General features: G+C 40.5%; 1 protein-coding gene across 1 annotated transcript in view; it reads right to left on the bottom strand.

Moving 5' to 3' along the window:
• Positions 1-465: 465 nt before the first annotated feature.
• The window catches only part of cops8 (COP9 signalosome subunit 8), a 124,315-nt gene continuing 106,084 nt past the window's right edge, over positions 466-18,696 (bottom strand). Inside the window, exons 3-7 of the mRNA XM_048535410.2 lie at positions 16,907-16,955; positions 11,506-11,638; positions 6,171-6,278; positions 1,425-1,487; positions 466-754 (exon numbers count right to left, since the gene is read on the bottom strand). Of these exons, the coding sequence (XP_048391367.1) occupies positions 675-754; positions 1,425-1,487; positions 6,171-6,278; positions 11,506-11,638; positions 16,907-16,955 (433 nt within the window). The 3' untranslated portion in view covers positions 466-674. The remainder of the gene's footprint in view (positions 755-1,424; positions 1,488-6,170; positions 6,279-11,505; positions 11,639-16,906; positions 16,956-18,696) is intronic.

Here is an 18,696-nt window from a genome sequence, read left to right as displayed (position 1 = left end):
TTGCCCAAGTAAAGCAATTCCCATTTCTTTAATCTATCTGTATACATATGAAGTTTCCCATCTCCGCTGTCATTCATATGAACCATTTCTGCATTCTCAGTAACACCCTCACAAAAAGTATAAATCAGAACTTTCAATTTTTTTTCAAATTTAAGGCCTACTAATTAATGTGCAAGGCAACAGATTACCCTGAATTCAATGAGAAGTACCAAGAAAAAGACAACCCTCACTAATTCCTATTCTACATTGCTAAAACCTCAAACTGCCCAAAAAAGGAAGCCAAACAAAAGATCCTGTGCACAGCTGAAATACGCAAACTTCTGTTTGCTTATGAATAAACAGTTCAAATCACTGGATAAACTCAAAGTAAAGCAGGATGTTCTAGGATCCATAATGTGGGTGGAATTCAGTTGACTTTTCCAAAGGTCAGTCAGCAAGACTAAAATAAATGTACTTGGTGAAAAATGCTAGATATCCCTAGAGAGGGTTTTTTTTTAATTTGGTGACATTGATATTTACAAGAACATTCAAAAGCAACTTCAAGAGTCTCCTTTTCGACAAGGTTACTATAAGCAAAATTCCACTGGTCTTTGTCATTCACGAAACAAGAAACTGACAGCCTGAGTTCATCTCTCTCTCTTACACACACACACACACACGATAGTGGTAGTTTGTCAGTTCTCAAGGAAGGCCACGTAGTCAGTCAGTCTGGCCAACTGTTGTTCATTAGGAATCTGTGGTACTGGGGGAGGTTCTGTAAAAATTACAAAGAGAAAAGCAAATGAATCACCTTACACATTGATGCAAATATTACAATTTATAATGTGTGGTTTAAACTAATGCAATGGGACACTTCTTTTCCCCAGGTGTTCAGCTTAAGTGGTCCAATCTCATGGAGCAGATGCTCAGGGTAAATGGGAAAAGGCAAATCAATCACAAAAATCAAGTTCCTTTGACTTCCATGTTTGGTTGTCCTTTCTTTTTATCCTGGGGGAAAGAATCCCTATGCAATCATCAATTTAAGTACATGTGCAAAACATCTGTTGAACTGCACTCACACGGATGCAGAAAATAAATCCATCAACACAATTAAAACCATTTGATAGAAAGCAACTTTCAAAAGTCGCACTGCAGTCACTATGCAAACTGGAGACAGTGGCTTTCTCATTGGATTTCTTTACAGCCAGCCTATGAAATGTGACTCCAGGAAGCAAGGCAAACAAAAAAAAAGCTGTTTGCAGATGCAATCAGATGCAGATGGAACTTAAAAGGCTTTTTAAGCTAAACCAGACGATTTCTGTCAGAGCTTGCTTTAGGGGAACATGATTTACATGCAAAGTTGAAAGAAATCTTTCCATTCGCTGAAAGGTGAGTTTATTTTAAACACAGTATTTTCTTTAAAATAGAGCAAGAGCACCACCTACCTGCCTTTTTGGGTACAACCATTCGTGTGGATGGATCTGCCTGCCACCCCTGTTCTAAAACAGCTGCAATTAGAAGGGAAACAAGACTGAACATTGGACAGACGGAAAAATACCATTAAAAAAAAAAGACATTTTACAAGCAACTGTATCGTGTTTAAGACTTTTCAATCATATAATTTTATTCCAGTTGTTCTTGCATTATACAAAGGATGATTACAACATAGGAGGCAGCCATTTGGCTCCACGTTGACTCTGCAAAAGCAATTCAGCTAGTTCCATTTTCTCATCCTTTCCCTGCAAGGTTGTAAGTAAATCTCTAGGTACTTACCCAAATTCCTCCTGAAAACGACGAATGAATTAGTACCCACCATCCATTCATACAGAGCATTTCAGAATGTAATTACATGTGCAAAAAAAGTTTATAGCCTATCACCTTTGATTCTTTTGCAAACCACCCTAGATCTGTATTCCCTGGTTTTCAATATTGCCACATTTTCTTACTATCAACACTGCCCTGAAGCTACTGTCTAATGTGACTCTGCCTTTTAATATTGGTGACCCCAGGCTGCAGTGAAAATAAATCAGCAATAAAGCCACATAGTAGCATTGAACATTTATTAAAACTCATCTATTTGTAGATCAAATCATTCATTGAATCCCTGCAGTGTAGAAGAGGCCATTCAGCCCATTGAATCTGCACTGATTCTTCAAACAGCATTTCCCCACACTCAGAGATAACAAGGTGTGGAGCTGGATGAACACAGCAGGCCAAGCAGCATCAGGGGAGCAGTGTCTGCTCCCCTGATGCTGCTTGGCCCGCTGTGTTCATTCAGCTCTCCACCTTGTTATCTCGGATTCTCCAGCATCTGCAGTTCCTGTTATCTCTGACACAATTCGCCCCACACTCAGTCTTCTACCCTATCCCTTCATTTCCCATGGCCAACATACCTATCCTGCAGATCCCTGGACACTATGAGCAATTTAACATGGCCAATCCACGAAACCTCCACATTCGTTTGGACCATAGGAGGAAATTGGAGCACCTGGAGGAAAGTCATGCAGACACAAGGGGAAATATGCAAACTCCCCACTTACCCATTTAGCAGCTTCTCTTCCTAACTCCCATCCCTTCCAACTAGTCAGTTATCAGCCCCTTTCTTCCTTCCCCACTTCTGGTGTAGTTGTCAGTACTTGTGAAGTACGGTCAGCAGCCTGCATGAAGGAGCCTATACAATGCGCAGTCAGAAACAAAAAATCCAAAGATTGAAACTGCTGCTTCCTGGCTCGGCCTCATGTTCTCCAAGTTTTTCCTATCCTCAGGCAGGGTTACACTCTGGTGTCTAGATGCACCAAGTAAGCATAGAAGAAAATGCCAGGCCCTCTAGAACTCACTGCTGGAGGCATTTTCAGAAGTTAAACAGCACTTAGAGCTCACCCTCCACTCTGCTGTTTGGCAAAGTTACGCGGCACTTAATCAAATGTCTTTTGGAAGTCTGTGCACACTACATTAACCACATTAAGCAAAACACTCGTCATAATTGTACGCTATCTCACACAATTGAGAGGAATAATGAAATTTATATCATCGCCAAAATGAGTAAAGAAGAATAGCTGTCCCTCAAAAAACCTCTCTCAAGGCAGTCTGTCCATTTGACCCAAGGTACATTGAAATTACAGCACAAAACCACTGACTAATGTATGATAATATATGCACACCTCAATTAGAGAATAAAAAGAAACTTAGGTCTCAGCTCTAGCTTTGTTGTTAATTACTTTAAATCTGATTACTAGTCCTGCTGGAAACAGTTCTTGCTATTTACTCCATCAAAATCCTTCCTGACTTTTTACAAGTCCCAACTTTTATCCTAAAACATCCTGGTGACATTCTAATAAAGCATGTTCGTTCGCTCTCCAAACCGAGCCATTGTTCTTAACATGGTGTTAGGCAATATCTTCCAACTGAGACCTAACTAGCAGTTTATAGGGATTCAGCATAATTTTTTGCCACTTTTGTACTCACTATGCTTCTATTAGCAAATCTTAAGATCTGGTAATGTTTCAACAACCTGCAGGTGATTGGGGAATTGCAATATGCAGTCTCTTCAAGTCTGAAACACTATTCAAAACTACTCTTTTTGTGTCCATAGATCACTTCTTATCTACTGCACCAAAGTCCTTTTAATGGCTCAGGTTTCAATTTTGTTAATTAAATATATTTTGCAAGTCCAAACTCTCAGTATGGACAACAATGCTTTCCTCACACCTTTACCTCCAACCAGATATTTTCAAGCTTCCTTGGTTCACTGGGGGCCAATGCACATAATGTCCCTCCAATAAAAAACTGATTTGAGACTGTTTTCAAACAACACTCACCCAAAGCAAGTGATCGAATGGAAATTAAATCCTAGATTCCATCAGTGTACTGTGCTGCAGATACCTCCAGAAACAGACACCTTGCTCAGAAATATTACTAGTAATGGGCTGTTTTGCTCAGCAGCAACGCTTCTCACTCCAGACCCGGGAGGGCAACTTAGGTGAAGCTCCGGAGAAAACTGGCAATGATTTATATGCAATCCTTCCCCACTTGGCTGCACAAAGAGTTCCCTTGCATTGACAGGAGGAGAGCAGAAGCAGAGAGGATGGACTGAGGGGAAGTCGAGGGAACTCAAGCAGGCAAGAGTGAAAAGGGAGAGGGGTAGCAGAAGAGGGCAGAGAGGGATGGAGTATGTGAGAAAATGAGCAAGGAAGATGGAACCAGCAAAGACTGCCCATCTGAAGGAGAAGCTAAGATTTATAAAAACAGATGCAGAATAAAATCTGGAGTCATGCAATTGCACATTTTGACAATAGCAAGCTAAGCTAAAGGACTACATGGATGCAAAGTTGTAAACCGTTCTGGACAGTTAGAACAAGAAAACAAAATTCCCATAACTGTTTAAGTCTGGAAATTATGCTGTACTACTCTTAAATGAAAATTCCCATGGGTCTAAAACTAATAGCTTTTCAAAACAAAATCTAGGAAGTGTTAACTGGTTTATCTTTTATCACATCTCCAGAAGATCAGTTGTTGAATAAATTTCCAGATCTTCATGTCCCCTTGCAGGGACATGACATACTGTTTGCAGCAGCACTTGATGTAAAGCTATGTTTGGCATTAGGTACTACAGTTTTTATAAAAGTCTCAAACTCTATAAACCCAGAGAGCATTTATCTGGCACAGCTGGTTTTTATGCTTCACAACCTAGCTCACAGTACACTACTGCACAATTAGCTAACAGAGTTGAGACTCCACAAACCACAGGACAGTTACATTATAATTACATACATTGGAGTTGAAAACCAGCTCTAATCTACATCTAAAAAATTATCTTGAAGGAAGCTGAACTCCAGCTTGATTATAACTCAATTAAGTCATACAATGGTTAATGAAGTGAAACAAGTGCTTCAACCAGTGAATTTGGTGCAGGGATGAGATGGGGATGCTCTGGCATTTTACAAAAAGAAATGAAGGGTCCCAGAAAGGAATCTAGAAACAGCAACACACAGGAGCTGAAGTGTGAAGACATTCAGTTGGTATCCCAGTTGAGGAGAGGTGGTGCGGCAATATCACTGGGCTTGAAATTCCAAAGCGCAGGCTAATTATTTAGATATGAGTGTAAATCCCACCACAACTATCTAATGGTTACCATGAAACACAGTCAATTATCATAAAACGCATCCTGATTCACTGATGGCCTTTGGGAAAGGAAATCTACCATCCTTACTTAGGCAGACCACACACGACTTCAGACTCTCAGAAATTTAGTTGACTCCTAAACGGCCTTTGAACAGGCCTAACATGCCATTCTATAGTATCTACTCACTACAAAGTCTAAGAAAAGGAAGAAAATGGAATAGTTCACCTACAAAAGACAACACCAAACTCGGATGTGTTGACCCTAGAGTCCTACTTACCAACATCTGGGGAGATGTGCCATAAATGGGGGAGCTGTCCAACAGGCTAGTAAAACAACCATCTGACAGAATCACACTCTCAAAATCATAACTTACAATGTTTCGGAATTCACCATCCCTGGGCACATGTGGTCCCACTGGCAGGACAGACTCAGCAGAGATAGCAGCATAGTGGCATACAGTCAGGAGGGAGTTACTCTGACAATCCTCAACATTGACTCCTGACTCCAAAAGGCCTCACGGAATCGGATCAAACAGGGAAAGAAAATCTCCACCTCTGCCCCTCTCCTTTGGCTGAGGAATCAAAACTCCATGTTGAACACCAATTGGAAGAAATGCTGAACATGTCAAGGACACTGCACTGGGTGAGCACTCAACATTCTTGGCATTGCTCATTGCCCATCACCAAGAGTGGAACAGTAGTACAGTGGTGTAATAGATCAGCTATTATCTTACTGAACGGTACAGCAAGCTCAGGAGGTCAAAAAGTCCAGTCTGTTATTTATTTATTATGATCATAATGAGTTAATTATATCCTTAAAAGAAAGCTGTATTGGACAATCATTTTATATTGAGAAGTAAACATTGTTAATCAAAACATCTGCAGCTCAATTTTTTACCCCTAAAATAACTGAAAACACTGAACCTATCATGCAATATTTAGGGACAGAGCCCAGACATATGCAATAGTTCTTATAAAACTAGAAAGCGCCATGAACTGCAATCCAAAATAACAACTATAAAATACCTGGCTTATTTGGCAATCTGTTGGAGATATTAGTAATAAGCTACCTTTAACAGCATCTTCTACAGGAAGTCCCACAAAAGCAGCAAGATCATCAGCACTAATTGATGTGTATGCTTGGGCAACGAGACCAAAGGCACGTCGTCTTGTAGCATCTTCAAAAGAAAATTGATTGAATAATTGAGAAATTTGCATAATTCAATAAGCAATTCATTCATGGGATGTTCAAATTACTGGGTAGGTTAGCATTTATTGCACATTTCTAAATAAGCTCTTTTCTTGAACCACTGTAGTCCATTGGATGTGGGCGCACCCACAATGCTGACTTTGACAAAGGCATAGTGACAGTTTCTAGTCAGGATAGAGTGTGACTTGGAGAGGAACTTTCAGGTGGCGTACTCAAGGATTTGTGTCTTTCTGGGTTTGAAATGAAAAAGTCACTACAATGTAACTTGCAGACTGCTAAAATTAGCATGCTTACTGTCACACAAGAATGAGCAAATGTCTAATGTATCTTACATAAAAACAAAGGGTTGCTTTCATAACAGTATTTGCTTGAAGTGCTTTCATGCATACACACTCTACATGTGATGTGCAGCTTACAAATCAAAATTCTGGTACTACTGTAATTTAAACTTTATATAAATTTCCAATCACAGTGCCCTCTTACAGTACAGTGGCAATGTCCTTACCTCTGAGACAGGAAATCCAGGTTCAAGTCCCATCTGCTTCAGAGGTGTATAATAACATATCTGAATGGATTAATTAGAAAATGTCTACAAACTTCCAATGCATCTCTTGGGTACATTCAATATTAAGATCTACAGAGTGGATAGGAGTTTAGCTAACTGATTTTAAAAAATATGGAATGGCTTTTTGCTAACAAAGCTTTTGTGCTAGAAGCAACAGAAATAAAACTAAACATCAGGTGTTATAAGTGTTATAAGTTGAATTTTTTTTGCAAGTTGAATTTTTAAAGAAACTGTAGGTATGTTAGATGAGCTACAAAGTGAGCTTAAAGATTCAATACGATTTTGTTTGAAGACACTAAAGTTGAAGTAGCTGAATAGTAAAGCTTTTGTTTCCTCAAAATCTAATCGGTGCTCATTTTCTTTACTTATCATTTCTGTAATATGGTTGAAAGAACACAAAATTAAAGGTTTAACTTCTAGTTGTTCTCATACCATCGCCACTGATTTTTAAAACTAAATTTCAAATGTTTCTCAGGTTGTGTTAAAAAAACTGGCTCAAATTTTAAAAAATTTTTCACAATTTCAGGACCTAAGCAGTTTACAGCCAATAAAGAACTTTTTACAGTGCAGTCACTGTTCTTTTTTCGAAGAAATACTGCAGCCAATTTGCACATGGGCACTCTCTCACAACCAGGACTATGATGATGTTGATCAGATAATTATGTTTTCATGATACTGAGGGAAATAAGCGTTAATCTGGCCACCAAGGGTTAACTCTCTTGTTCTTCCTTGAACTGGCTGGATTTTTGGACGCTGCAGGATCTCTTACGTCCGTTTTTTAATGCACTGTGGTTTAGCAGATTTGAAATTGGACACTTCTCACAGTGAAGTACTCTCTCAGTCCTGAACTATGAATTCATCTTGCATTAAAATGCCTGAAAAGGGAAGTGAAGATGCTGCATAAGCTTCCTTGGTGTGGGTAACATCAGCATAGTCACAGTTATTACTTATGACCTGAGGTGGTGGTGACCTATGCAGCAAAATTGCAAGTATGGATTTGATCAGCGCAACAAGTTGGGTCCTATCTTGTTTAAACTAAAATCTGTACTTATGTGATAACCTTTGATTGCTTCATGCATACACTCCTTTAATTTGTTAATCTTTGACATATGAATACTAGATGGCCTCCAGGTCTCTCTCTCTCTCTCTCTCTCACACATGCACGCACGCAGTCTGGTTGCAACATGAAATTCAAACATTCCGGCCTGTAATCTAATGTTCACAACATCCAAATTACCTTGGCAGCTGGGCCTGAATATTAAACAGAGAAATCAACCCTCGGATAACACTTAAGTTATCTACAAGACTAAAAAAATGAAAACTGAATGATTCATCAAGCCAGTTCCACACTGCCATGGTACAATTTTTGACACCTATCAGTTTCCCCAACTATCACTCTCACCAACTAGATGATCTTACGCAAACAAACCCTGAAACAATTTTGTAAAAAAAATGTTCTGGGAAATTTCTCTCCACTCTCAAAAGTAATCCAAAATGATCCAGGAGACTAAGGTTATGTGGGGACATATTTATCTGAGACCAGTGAACATACAGACCATAAAGTCAATGGAACTTTTACAGACAACAGCATGATGAGATTTTAAGGAAATGTTACACTCTTCTTAAAAGGCAAGTAGATAAAACAAGCTCGTGAAAAAGGCAGTGTCTGATGACCCCCACACTGCATGTCCGTCTGCTGGTCTAGAAATGCGCATGTGCACAAAGACCCAATGCGTCATGATGTAAAGGCCATGTTACGTATGTGTAGCGACGAAGTGCAATATTGAGTGAGTGGAGTGATGACTGTGGAGGGGAGATGGTAAGGGTAAGGGATAAGGGGGATGCTGGAGTTTTAAACTGCACATGAACTTAAGCAGTGCACAACGTGCATGCTCTGGTGTTGCTAAACAAAGACAAATAGGTCAGGCTTTTCAACAGGTTGTACAAGACATTATCTGCGTGTTGGGTTGAAATATTTGACTTTCCTGCCCCCAGTTGCTGAAAGGCGACACTTGTTGATCAGAATCTCACATAAACTAGCATTTGGGTGATTTATGTGGAGGTAGTATGGCAGCAAGGAATAGTCAGGGAAAAAAAACAAATCAATTAAATAACAAGGGACGGCAAATTAGCATGAATAAAACAGCTTTTTGATTTTTTACTTACAGCATATCAGGCTTTCAACTGCTAGAGATGTAACCAGAGTGTGAGCAAATGTTATGTGGAGATATGGAAATCAGTCACAGGTTAGAGTATATTTAATCACTTCACACTGCATTTAGAGTATTTAAAAGTGATGGACTTTCCTAAATAACACATAACTTTAATGCAACACTAAGCTGCAATAAACATTGTTTACTTGAAGTTCAGGGAAGCGTGAGAGCGAGAGCGAGAGCGCGAGCGAAGGGGGTGAGAGAGCGCGAGCGAAGGGGGTGAGAGAGCGCGAGCGAAGGGGGTGAGAGAGCGCGAGCGAAGGGGGTGAGAGAGCGCGAGCGAAGGGGGTGAGAGAGCGCGAGCGAAGGGGGTGAGAGAGCGCGAGCGAAGGGGGTGAGAGAGCGCGAGCGAAGGGGGTGAGAGAGCGCGAGCGAAGGGGGTGAGAGAGCGCGAGCGAAGGGGGTGAGAGAGCGCGAGCGAAGGGGGTGAGAGAGCGCGAGCGAAGGGGGTGAGAGAGCGCGAGCGAAGGGGGTGAGAGAGCGCGAGCGAAGGGGGTGAGAGAGCGAGCGAAGGGGGTGAGAGAGCGATCGAAGGGGGTGAGAGGGAGAAAGAGATAAAGGGGGGGGTAAAAGTGAGGCAGAGAACGAAAGAAGGGGAAAGAGAGAGAGAAGAGACGAGAGAGGGGTTGGGGGAGGTGGTGACAGAGAGAGAGAAAGAATTATGTCACTGCAGCAAAAAGCACCCACACCTACCATTTGTGCTACGGAATGACTCATGGTTTGGTTTCATTATCTTCAGGGTTTAAGAATAAATTTAAAGATCGTTTACTTTGGAAGGTCGATGAAATGCCATTTAATATATGAAATGATAGATTGTCAAATGTTCACTTGGCCTTCGCGTATTCTTACATAAACCTCAACAACATTTTATTAATTTGATGATTCACAGAGAGGCCATCCTGAGCATTTAGTTCCATTAATATAGCACATCACACCCATTCCCAACAATGGGAACACACCCAGTAGTCGAGAAATCTAGAACCAAGGGTCAGGGTAGGTAATTAGGACATGAGGTGAGGAGAGGTCTTTTCACCAAGAGAGTAGTGAGCCTGGGGAGTTTGCCACCACACAGAGAAGCTGAAGGCAAAACATTCTCTTCACACATCCACCTCCCACATCAGGATGGTCTTAAGGGTCTTCACTTCTTCGAAAAAAAGCCTGAACTGTATCCATTCACCATCGCCCTGACCCACATAGCTGCGCTCATGCTCACTTTGAACTTCTCTTTTAATTCCTCTCACTTTCTACAGATCAAAGCTGTGGCCATGGTACCCACATTGTCCCCAGGTTATGGCTGACTGTGTGGGGTACATGGAACCCTCCCCACAACTCATTCTCCAGTGCACTGACAGCATCATTGGTGTTGCTTCCCTCCTTCTTCCAGAACTGGAAAAGTTAATCAATTCCACATCCAATTTCCTCCCTGCTCTCACCTTCAGTTGGTCTATCTCTGACTCTGCCTTTTCTTTCCTCGACATTTCCGGGTATAGGCTGACCACCAATATCCATTACAAACCTACCGACTCCCAAAGTTACCCAGACTATACATCCTCACACCCTGTTTTGTGTAAAGACTCCATTCCATTCTACTAGCCTCTCCATTTCTGTCATATATGTTCTGATGACACTACCTTCTGCCTCAGGAAACTGAGGGTTCTCCAGCACAATAGTGGACAGGGCTCTCAGCCGTATCCAACCCATTTCCTGCACTTCTGCCCTCAACCTTTGTCTTCCCTCCCATAACAGTGATAACGCCCCCTTGGTCCTCCCTTACCACCCCACCAGCATCCACATCTGTCTTCAACACACATCCCAGCCTTTTCCTAGCTACTTCTGGCCCAAAGGAGGGTTAGTGAAATGTTAACTCTGCTTTCTCTCCACACATGCTGCTAGATCTTGAGTTTCTCCAGTAATTTGTTTCAGTTTCAGATCTCCAGCATCTGCAATTCTTGGGCTTTGTACAAAACACTGTACGATTTTCAGAGTGAGTTGCATACAGCACTTAGGACTGAAGGGATCAAAGGATACAGGGAACAACGGGAATAGGCTATCATGTTGAACGAACAGCTATGATCATAACGAATGGCTGCACAGGCTTGAAGGGCCAAATGGCCGGCTCCTGGTCCTTTTTTGTTTTCATCCAGTCCACATGCCATGCAAAAGCTACTCTCAATACGACAGATCCGCTAACAGAACAAAATGAAGTAATTCCACAAAGTTCAACAAAACATTGAAAAGCTACTCCATTGGTTCCACAAAACCAGATCTAAAATTCAAAAATACAACTACCAAAGTTTAAAGAATTCATATTCTTGATCTTTCCTCAGTGGAATACACTTTTGCTCCTTCCGCAAATTTCTTATCTCCTAGTCCCTGCTGAAAATACTTCAATTCTGAAGCAATAAGAAGGATCTTACCTCTCAATTCCTCCATGATGGGCTGGATGGTGTCAGACCATTGATGAGAGCTTATCACAGTGTAAATGCCAGGAAAATCTCTTTGCCAGATACGCTGCCCCACAGACCAAATTGCACCAAGCTCAGGATTAGCCTGCAACATAGCAAAGGACAAAAATAAACATCAGGATAACAAATTGTGGAGTGATTTGTTGGCATTATGTGGGACAATAAGTTGGCCTGAAACCATGTCAAGTTGCAGAGGCATTTGAGATTGATAGTATTGCACGAAGCCGATCTGTAAGTCCAAATGGAAGACAGCTTATGAAGTAGCAGATACTGTGACATTACAGATGAATTAAAACCACACATATACAAAGGCTCCTGTCACCAATTCAGGAAGGGTACTTTGACAGTACAACATTCTAAGTTAATGCTCAATTAGAAGAGAAAAGCTTTATTATTCCCATTACCAGAAAAAGGGTTACTGCGGCAGTTAATTCTTTCAGGCATCCCACCGTGGCTCAGATAGCTAAAGAAAAGAATAACTGACTCTTGAAAGTCAGACCTGAAGCTCTACATATAAGCCTCGATTTTTGTTCCCAAGGCAGTTAGCGCCAATTAAGAAATTCCGTGGTTTACTGTAGAAACATCTCAAAATTGTAGGACCTTTGTTCTTCACTTCTGGGGGATAGCTATTGGAATCATATCTTTAACCCCCAATGTAGATTAGAAGTGACCTCAAGGACAGCCAAGTATTAAACATTAAGAAAGTTTAATAGGCCCGACAAGGATCTCTGGGACTTTCTATATAAACATATGAATTAGGAGTAGACCACTCAACCTCCTCAAGCCTGCTTTGCCATTCAATAAGATCATGGTGGATATGAATACTCCACATTTCTGCCTAATCGACTAATCTTTCACCCTTTGCTTATCAAGAACCTATCTCTGCCCCAACAATATTCAAAAATATTGCTTCCGCTGCTTTTTGAGCAAGGTCTAAAAGCTCATGACCTTCAGAGAAAAAGTTTCTCCTCATCTCTAGCTTAAAAGAGTAACCTCTTACTCTGAAACAATGATATCCGGTTCTATGTTCTTCCACAAGAGGAAATACCCTTTCCAAATTCACCCCGTTAAGACCCATCCAGACCTTGCCTGTTTCAACCAATTCACCTCTTACTTTTCTAAGTTATTGACAGACACAAGCCTAGCCTTCCCTCATAAGCCAATCTATCCATTCAACGAATGAATCTAGTAAACACTCCCTGAACTGCTTCTAATGTAATTACATCTTTGCATAAATAGGATGACCAGTACAATGCACATTTCATATGTTAAAAATCTCAGTAAGGAGCCAAAACCAACTTCACTAATTTGTTTCTAATCCATAGAGTTTGAGTTTACCACACTGCATCCCTGTTTTACTGTAAGGATTAACCCTGTTACTTTTTCCTGCCTGAACTCTTTTCTACAAATTTTGTCAAGGCATAATCAGCATCATTAAAAATGTTCCTATCAGAGGGAGAGGAAGCCCCAATTAATCTTTTGCTTTCTCAATCATTTTGGCACATTATTCAGGCATTGTTCCCAAGATAGTACAACAGCCCTGAAACACTTTATTGGTCCCAAAGAATTAACCTTATATTCATGGAATGTCAAATGTTTACACAATGATCAAACAGTCCACACTTTTTCCGAGTTGTGCTTTTTGTTAAAACAACGTATATATTTTATTTTGGCCTCAACCTTGATATTGAAATTTTCTTCATAGCTTGAAATTTAAATTAAACCTGAATGACTTCAAGTACTTTTAACTTCCCACTTTATTGCACGAACACTGCCTTTTCACTTGTCGACATTCCTGCTGCTGCTCCTTCGGTTTATGTCAAATTTAAACTGCCATGGGGAAAAGAGAAAATTCCCATTGTACAGGTCACTGAATCCTTGACATCAGCGATTGGCACTTTTATTTTGTCACTGACTGTAAAATCCAAAGTACAATGCATTTAAACATATTGGCAAACCGCCATTGAGTAAATTTCAGTAAAGATATTATGCTGTGGAATTGCACTACATATTGTCAACATTAGAAAATAGGAGAAAATCATACAGTCCCTCAAGTCTCCATTACCATTCAATACAATGAGTGCTAATCTTGCACCTCAACACCAATTTCCCACGTGGTTCCCCGAATCTTCAATAGCCTGTAGGGCAAAATTAAATCTGTCTATCTCTGCCTTCAATGTATTCAACAATAGAGCATTCACAACCCTCTGGAAAGCAGAATAAATAAATTCATAACCATCCAGTTGAAAAGTAATCTCCTCTCAATCCCAAATGATCAGCTCCTTATTCTAGGTCATGCCCTGTGTTCATGACTACACAGCCAGGGGGAAAGCCTCTGCATGCTTCAATGAGACCATCTCTCATTTCTCAAAACTCCACAAAGAACGGTCCCGATTTATTCAGCCCTCTCATCATAGCATGTCGCTCCTATTTCAGGAATCACTCTCCTGAACCTTCACTAAACCACTGCCAAGGCAAATATATCCTTCCTTAGATGTGAAGAACAAAATTGCAAACATTTAAAATGAGTAGAAATAGAACTAGGTAGCAATATAAAAAAAGATGTAAGAGGAATTTCATCTAGATGAAAAGGAGGACAGTCAAAATAAACATTGTTTCCTTAGATGTGGGAGAAGCTAATGTGGGGAATCAGGAAACTGCAATGACACTGAACGAATATTTTTGCCTGTCTTCACTACAGAACATAAATTACATATCAGGTGTGGTCTTATAAAATCCTGTAACAATTCTCGATGAAGAAATGAGCAATGGAGAGCAAATGCTGGCCTTTTCAACAATGGTCATATCCCATGAATAGGAACTTAAAAAGTGTCTTTAATCTTGTATTCCAATGCTCTGGCAATAAAGACTGACATACCATTAACTTGCCTTCCCAATTGCTTGCTTCCTGAATGCTACCTTTGTATGTTCCTTGTAGATAAAGTCTCTCTGAATGTCAACATTTACAAGTTGCATACCTTTTAAAAGATGATATTCTGGTTTTCTATTGTATTTAGATTAGATTAGATTAGATTCCCTGAACTATAAAGAAAAGAAATCAGATTGGGTAGCCTCTAGTAGGGTACCTCATATTCCAGCATTACAATTCATGTAGAACCTTGCTGTCTACTCACTTAATCTATATTCCTTTGCAGCCTCTTTGTACTCCTCGTAGCTTACCTTTCCACCTAGTTTTACATCATCAGTAATCTTCAGATACATTACTCCCTACATTGGTTTACAATAGCTTGGATGCTTCCTCAGCTGATCTTACGTATTAAATCAACAGTGACTTTTGGTCAAAAAATATCCAAACTCTTTCCTTGCAACTTGCTCCTTTCAACCTTGTCTTGGAATTAGCCTTCTCATTCACTGAATGGCAGACCATTGAAGATGGCTCTTCAATTCCTCACATCTGTGTATGTCAACATGCATTATCAAGGCTATCACCTCACTGGCGGAGGCAATCACACCCTTTAGTACTGGAACATGGAATCATAATAGAACAGCAGACACAACCCCATTTGAACTTCGAAGTGTTGAGACTGCACAGCAGGCAACTGTGCAGCAGCTAATAAGTCAAGATACAGGAGAACAACATTAGAGATTCAAAGCAGGTCTCGAAGCAAACTAGGCACATGTCCAAGATTAAATTTGCAAATACAGAAACACTTAGCAATGTGACCACAGTTGGAAAATTAAGTGAAAAAATAGATAAACAAAAATTGCTAGAATGGATTTTCCTCTCAGAGTGATCAGAACCATTGTCCAGAGAGAAGCAAAAATAATTAGGTACAGCAAATTTCAAAGTTAGCAGTGAATGGTATAGCATATTTATAAAGTGAGATCAATTTATACTGCAACTGAAGACAAAGATTCCATAGCATTTCCCTACGCAACTTGATGGCTTAGCACATTTCAGCAATTTATAATCAAATGTTGATGAAAGAATTAGAGATCATCCTGTATTTGGAACATGAATGAATCACCGTCATTATTGTTATCCCAGACAAATGGCGACCAAAGTTGGATAGCAAACAATGTTAGTGAAGCCAACAGCCACTACGAACGGATTTACTGTTGCACAATCATGTATATCCTATCAAAAGAAATCAATGGTAATATTTGAGAAAAAAAACACCCAAAATCGCAATTATCTAAAGTGCACGTTCAGAGGGCAGCACAGTGGCGCAGCACCTGGCACTGCTGCCTCACAGCACCAAGAACATGGGTTCAATTCCAGTTTTGGGCATTTGTCTGTGAGACATTTTATGCTTTGCCCATGTCTGCATAGGTATCCACCAGTTGCTCCCATTTCCTCCCACAATCCAAAGGGGTGCAGGCTAGGTGGATTGGCCATGCTGAATTGCTCGAAGTGTTCAGGGATGTGTAGATTAGGTGGGTTATAGGGGGATGGGTCTGAGAGTCAGTGTGGATTTGTTGGGGCTGAAGGGCCTGCTTCCAAGCTATATGGGTTCCACTGATTCTAATGACTGGCCTTACCAGAAAGAAATACCATAACACACAGGAGTGGAAGTAAGGCCATTTGGCCCATCAAGTCCACTCCGCCATTTAAATCATGGCTGACAGGCATTTTAACTCCACTTCCCTGCACTCTCCCCGCAGCCCTTGATTCCTTCTGAGATCAAGAATTTGTCGATCTCTGCCTTGAAGGCATCCAATGTCCCAGCCTCCACTGCACTCCGTGGCAATGAATTCCACAAGCCCACCACTCTCTGGCTGAAAAAATGTCGTCTCATTTCAGTTTTAAATTTACCCCCTCTAATTTTAAGGCTGTGGCCACATCTCCCCGCCTAAAGGAAGCAACTTCCTAGTGTCCACCCCTTCTAAACCATACATTATCTTTTAAGTTTCTATTAGATCTCCCCTCACCCTTCTAAACTCTAATGAGTTCAATCCCAGGATCCTTAGCCATTCATCATACGTTAAACCTACCATTCCAGGGATCATCCGTGTGAATCTCTGCTGGACACGCTCCAGGGCTAGTATGTCCTTCCTGAGGTGTGGGGCCCAAAATTGGACACAGTATTCTAAATCAGGCCTAACTAGAGCCTTATAAAGCCTCAGAAGCACATCACTGCTTTTATATTCCAGCCCTCTTGAGACAAACGACAACGTTACATTCGCTTTCTTAATTACGGACTCTAGCTGCAAGTTAACCTTTAGAGAATCCTGGAACAAAACTCCCAGATCCCTTTGTACATCCCTCAAGTGGATATAATCATCTATTGTCATTCCCTCCAACATGTGCAACACCCAAATCAACCCTCACATCTCATGCTTCTGAAGAAAATGATAACAGAAAGCAATATTCTTAAAACCATTTACTCACAGTTTTGATGGCTTGAGGTATTCTCTTCCAGAGATACCGTGCAGTATTCCTGTAACAATTAATGGAAACACAATTTCTTTGAACATAAGAATTTCAGTCAACAGAGATTATCTGTTTGGTTATCTAATTTGATAAGCAAACTAGATAACCAAATTATAGTTATATTCATTTTGCTTTAAAAGGTAATCCAGATACAGAAGCAGAATGAGATCAGCAGCTGGGGTGGAAACACTGATGATTACACATGTACTGTGAGCCATCTACAGTTCTGTATTGAACGCACGACCTTAAGAAGTGGTTCTAGAAGGGCCCATTGCTACTTTATTTGGACTCTTTCAAGAAATGAAATTTCATAATGAAAGACAAAGAGCTGGAATCCATGTCAACTTGATGAAAAGTGAATCACTAATATAGAGCTTTGCAGACTTCAATTTCTAAAAGCTAACAGTAGAAAAATTGAATTCACAGAAAACAACCATATTCTCTGAAAATATTGAAGTACTTCTTTTCCTGGTCAGATTAGCAAAGATTGGGCTATTCCCCTTGAAGGAGGTCGAGGGGAGACTGGATAGGTGTTTGTACTCTTGAGCAATCTGGACGCAGTAGATAGTAAGGAGCAACAGTTCCCATTAACACCTTCTGTAATAACAAAAGCGACAGGAAGAACAAAAGGCTTTTTCACATAATCGGTGCTTACGATCTAAAAGACAGTGTCTCAAGAGTTTGGTCAAGACACATTCAAATGTAACTTTTAAAAGAAAGCTGGGCTATAGTTATCTGAAGGTTAAAGGAAAACAACTACAGGGGTATATGGAAAGGGCAGGGGAGTGGCACCAGTTGAATTACTCCTGTAGACATTCCATTACTCATTTCTTCCACGATCTTCTGAGGCGGTCTGTCACAAAAATGCACAGCATCCCTTGGGGAATTAGGTTAAGTGCAGGAGCGTCAAGACATGCATCCTTTTGTACTATGACTGCCATGTGGCTACAAGGTCCAGTCTTAATGTTTAAGTGGGAGAATGGATAAATAGATGGCTGGTTGAATGGGCAGGACCAGTGGGGTCAAACCAGCGGAAGTAGGCTGAGAAGAATGGTTTAATGGGAAATGGGACATTAACGGTGCTTGTGTGAATGAGGTTGAGCAGATTGGTAGCTGAAGTATAGTCATAAGTGAACAGCCAAGGGTTAGACAAACAAAAATCTGGTGTGCAGAACAAATCGAATTGGGGGAAAGCATTTCTCTTGAGGCAGAAACAGCAGCAAGTAAGGTTTGCAGGCAGATACAGATTATATTTGAGAGCGATACAAAAAATATTCAGAGATGGCCTTATCTGTAATTGAGACTTGGAGTAGTGGGGCCATATGAGGTCGTAAAGTCAAGCTGATGGCTGAGTGTAAGTTGGGAAGTTTACGTGAAAGAGATTAAATACTAGGGCAGACAGCAAAGAGAAGATGACAAGTTGAGATGGTGTTTAAAAATACAGAGGCTGAGGGAGGAAGCAATGAAGATAACTTGTGGAGTAAATACAGGTGGCACTTCGCTAAGAAGATTTCAAAACCTGTTAAAGCTAACAGTTAATTGAAAATCTCAATTTCATCTTCCTCTAATGCACTCAACATTATCTCTTTATATACAGCAGACCTATGAGATAATGGAGTGTTCTGAACCAATAACAGAATATGGTTACAATACAGATGGAACTCATCTAAACTATTGTTACTGTGCAAGCACTGAGCAGAGCAACTCACTTAGCCTTTATCCTGCCTTTTCCCCACAATCCTACCAAT

The sequence above is a fragment of the Stegostoma tigrinum genome, chromosome 7 (assembly GCF_030684315.1).
Source record: "Stegostoma tigrinum isolate sSteTig4 chromosome 7, sSteTig4.hap1, whole genome shotgun sequence".
NCBI lineage: Eukaryota > Metazoa > Chordata > Chondrichthyes > Orectolobiformes > Stegostomatidae > Stegostoma > Stegostoma tigrinum.
This window is presented reverse-complemented; position numbering and strand designations above follow the sequence as displayed.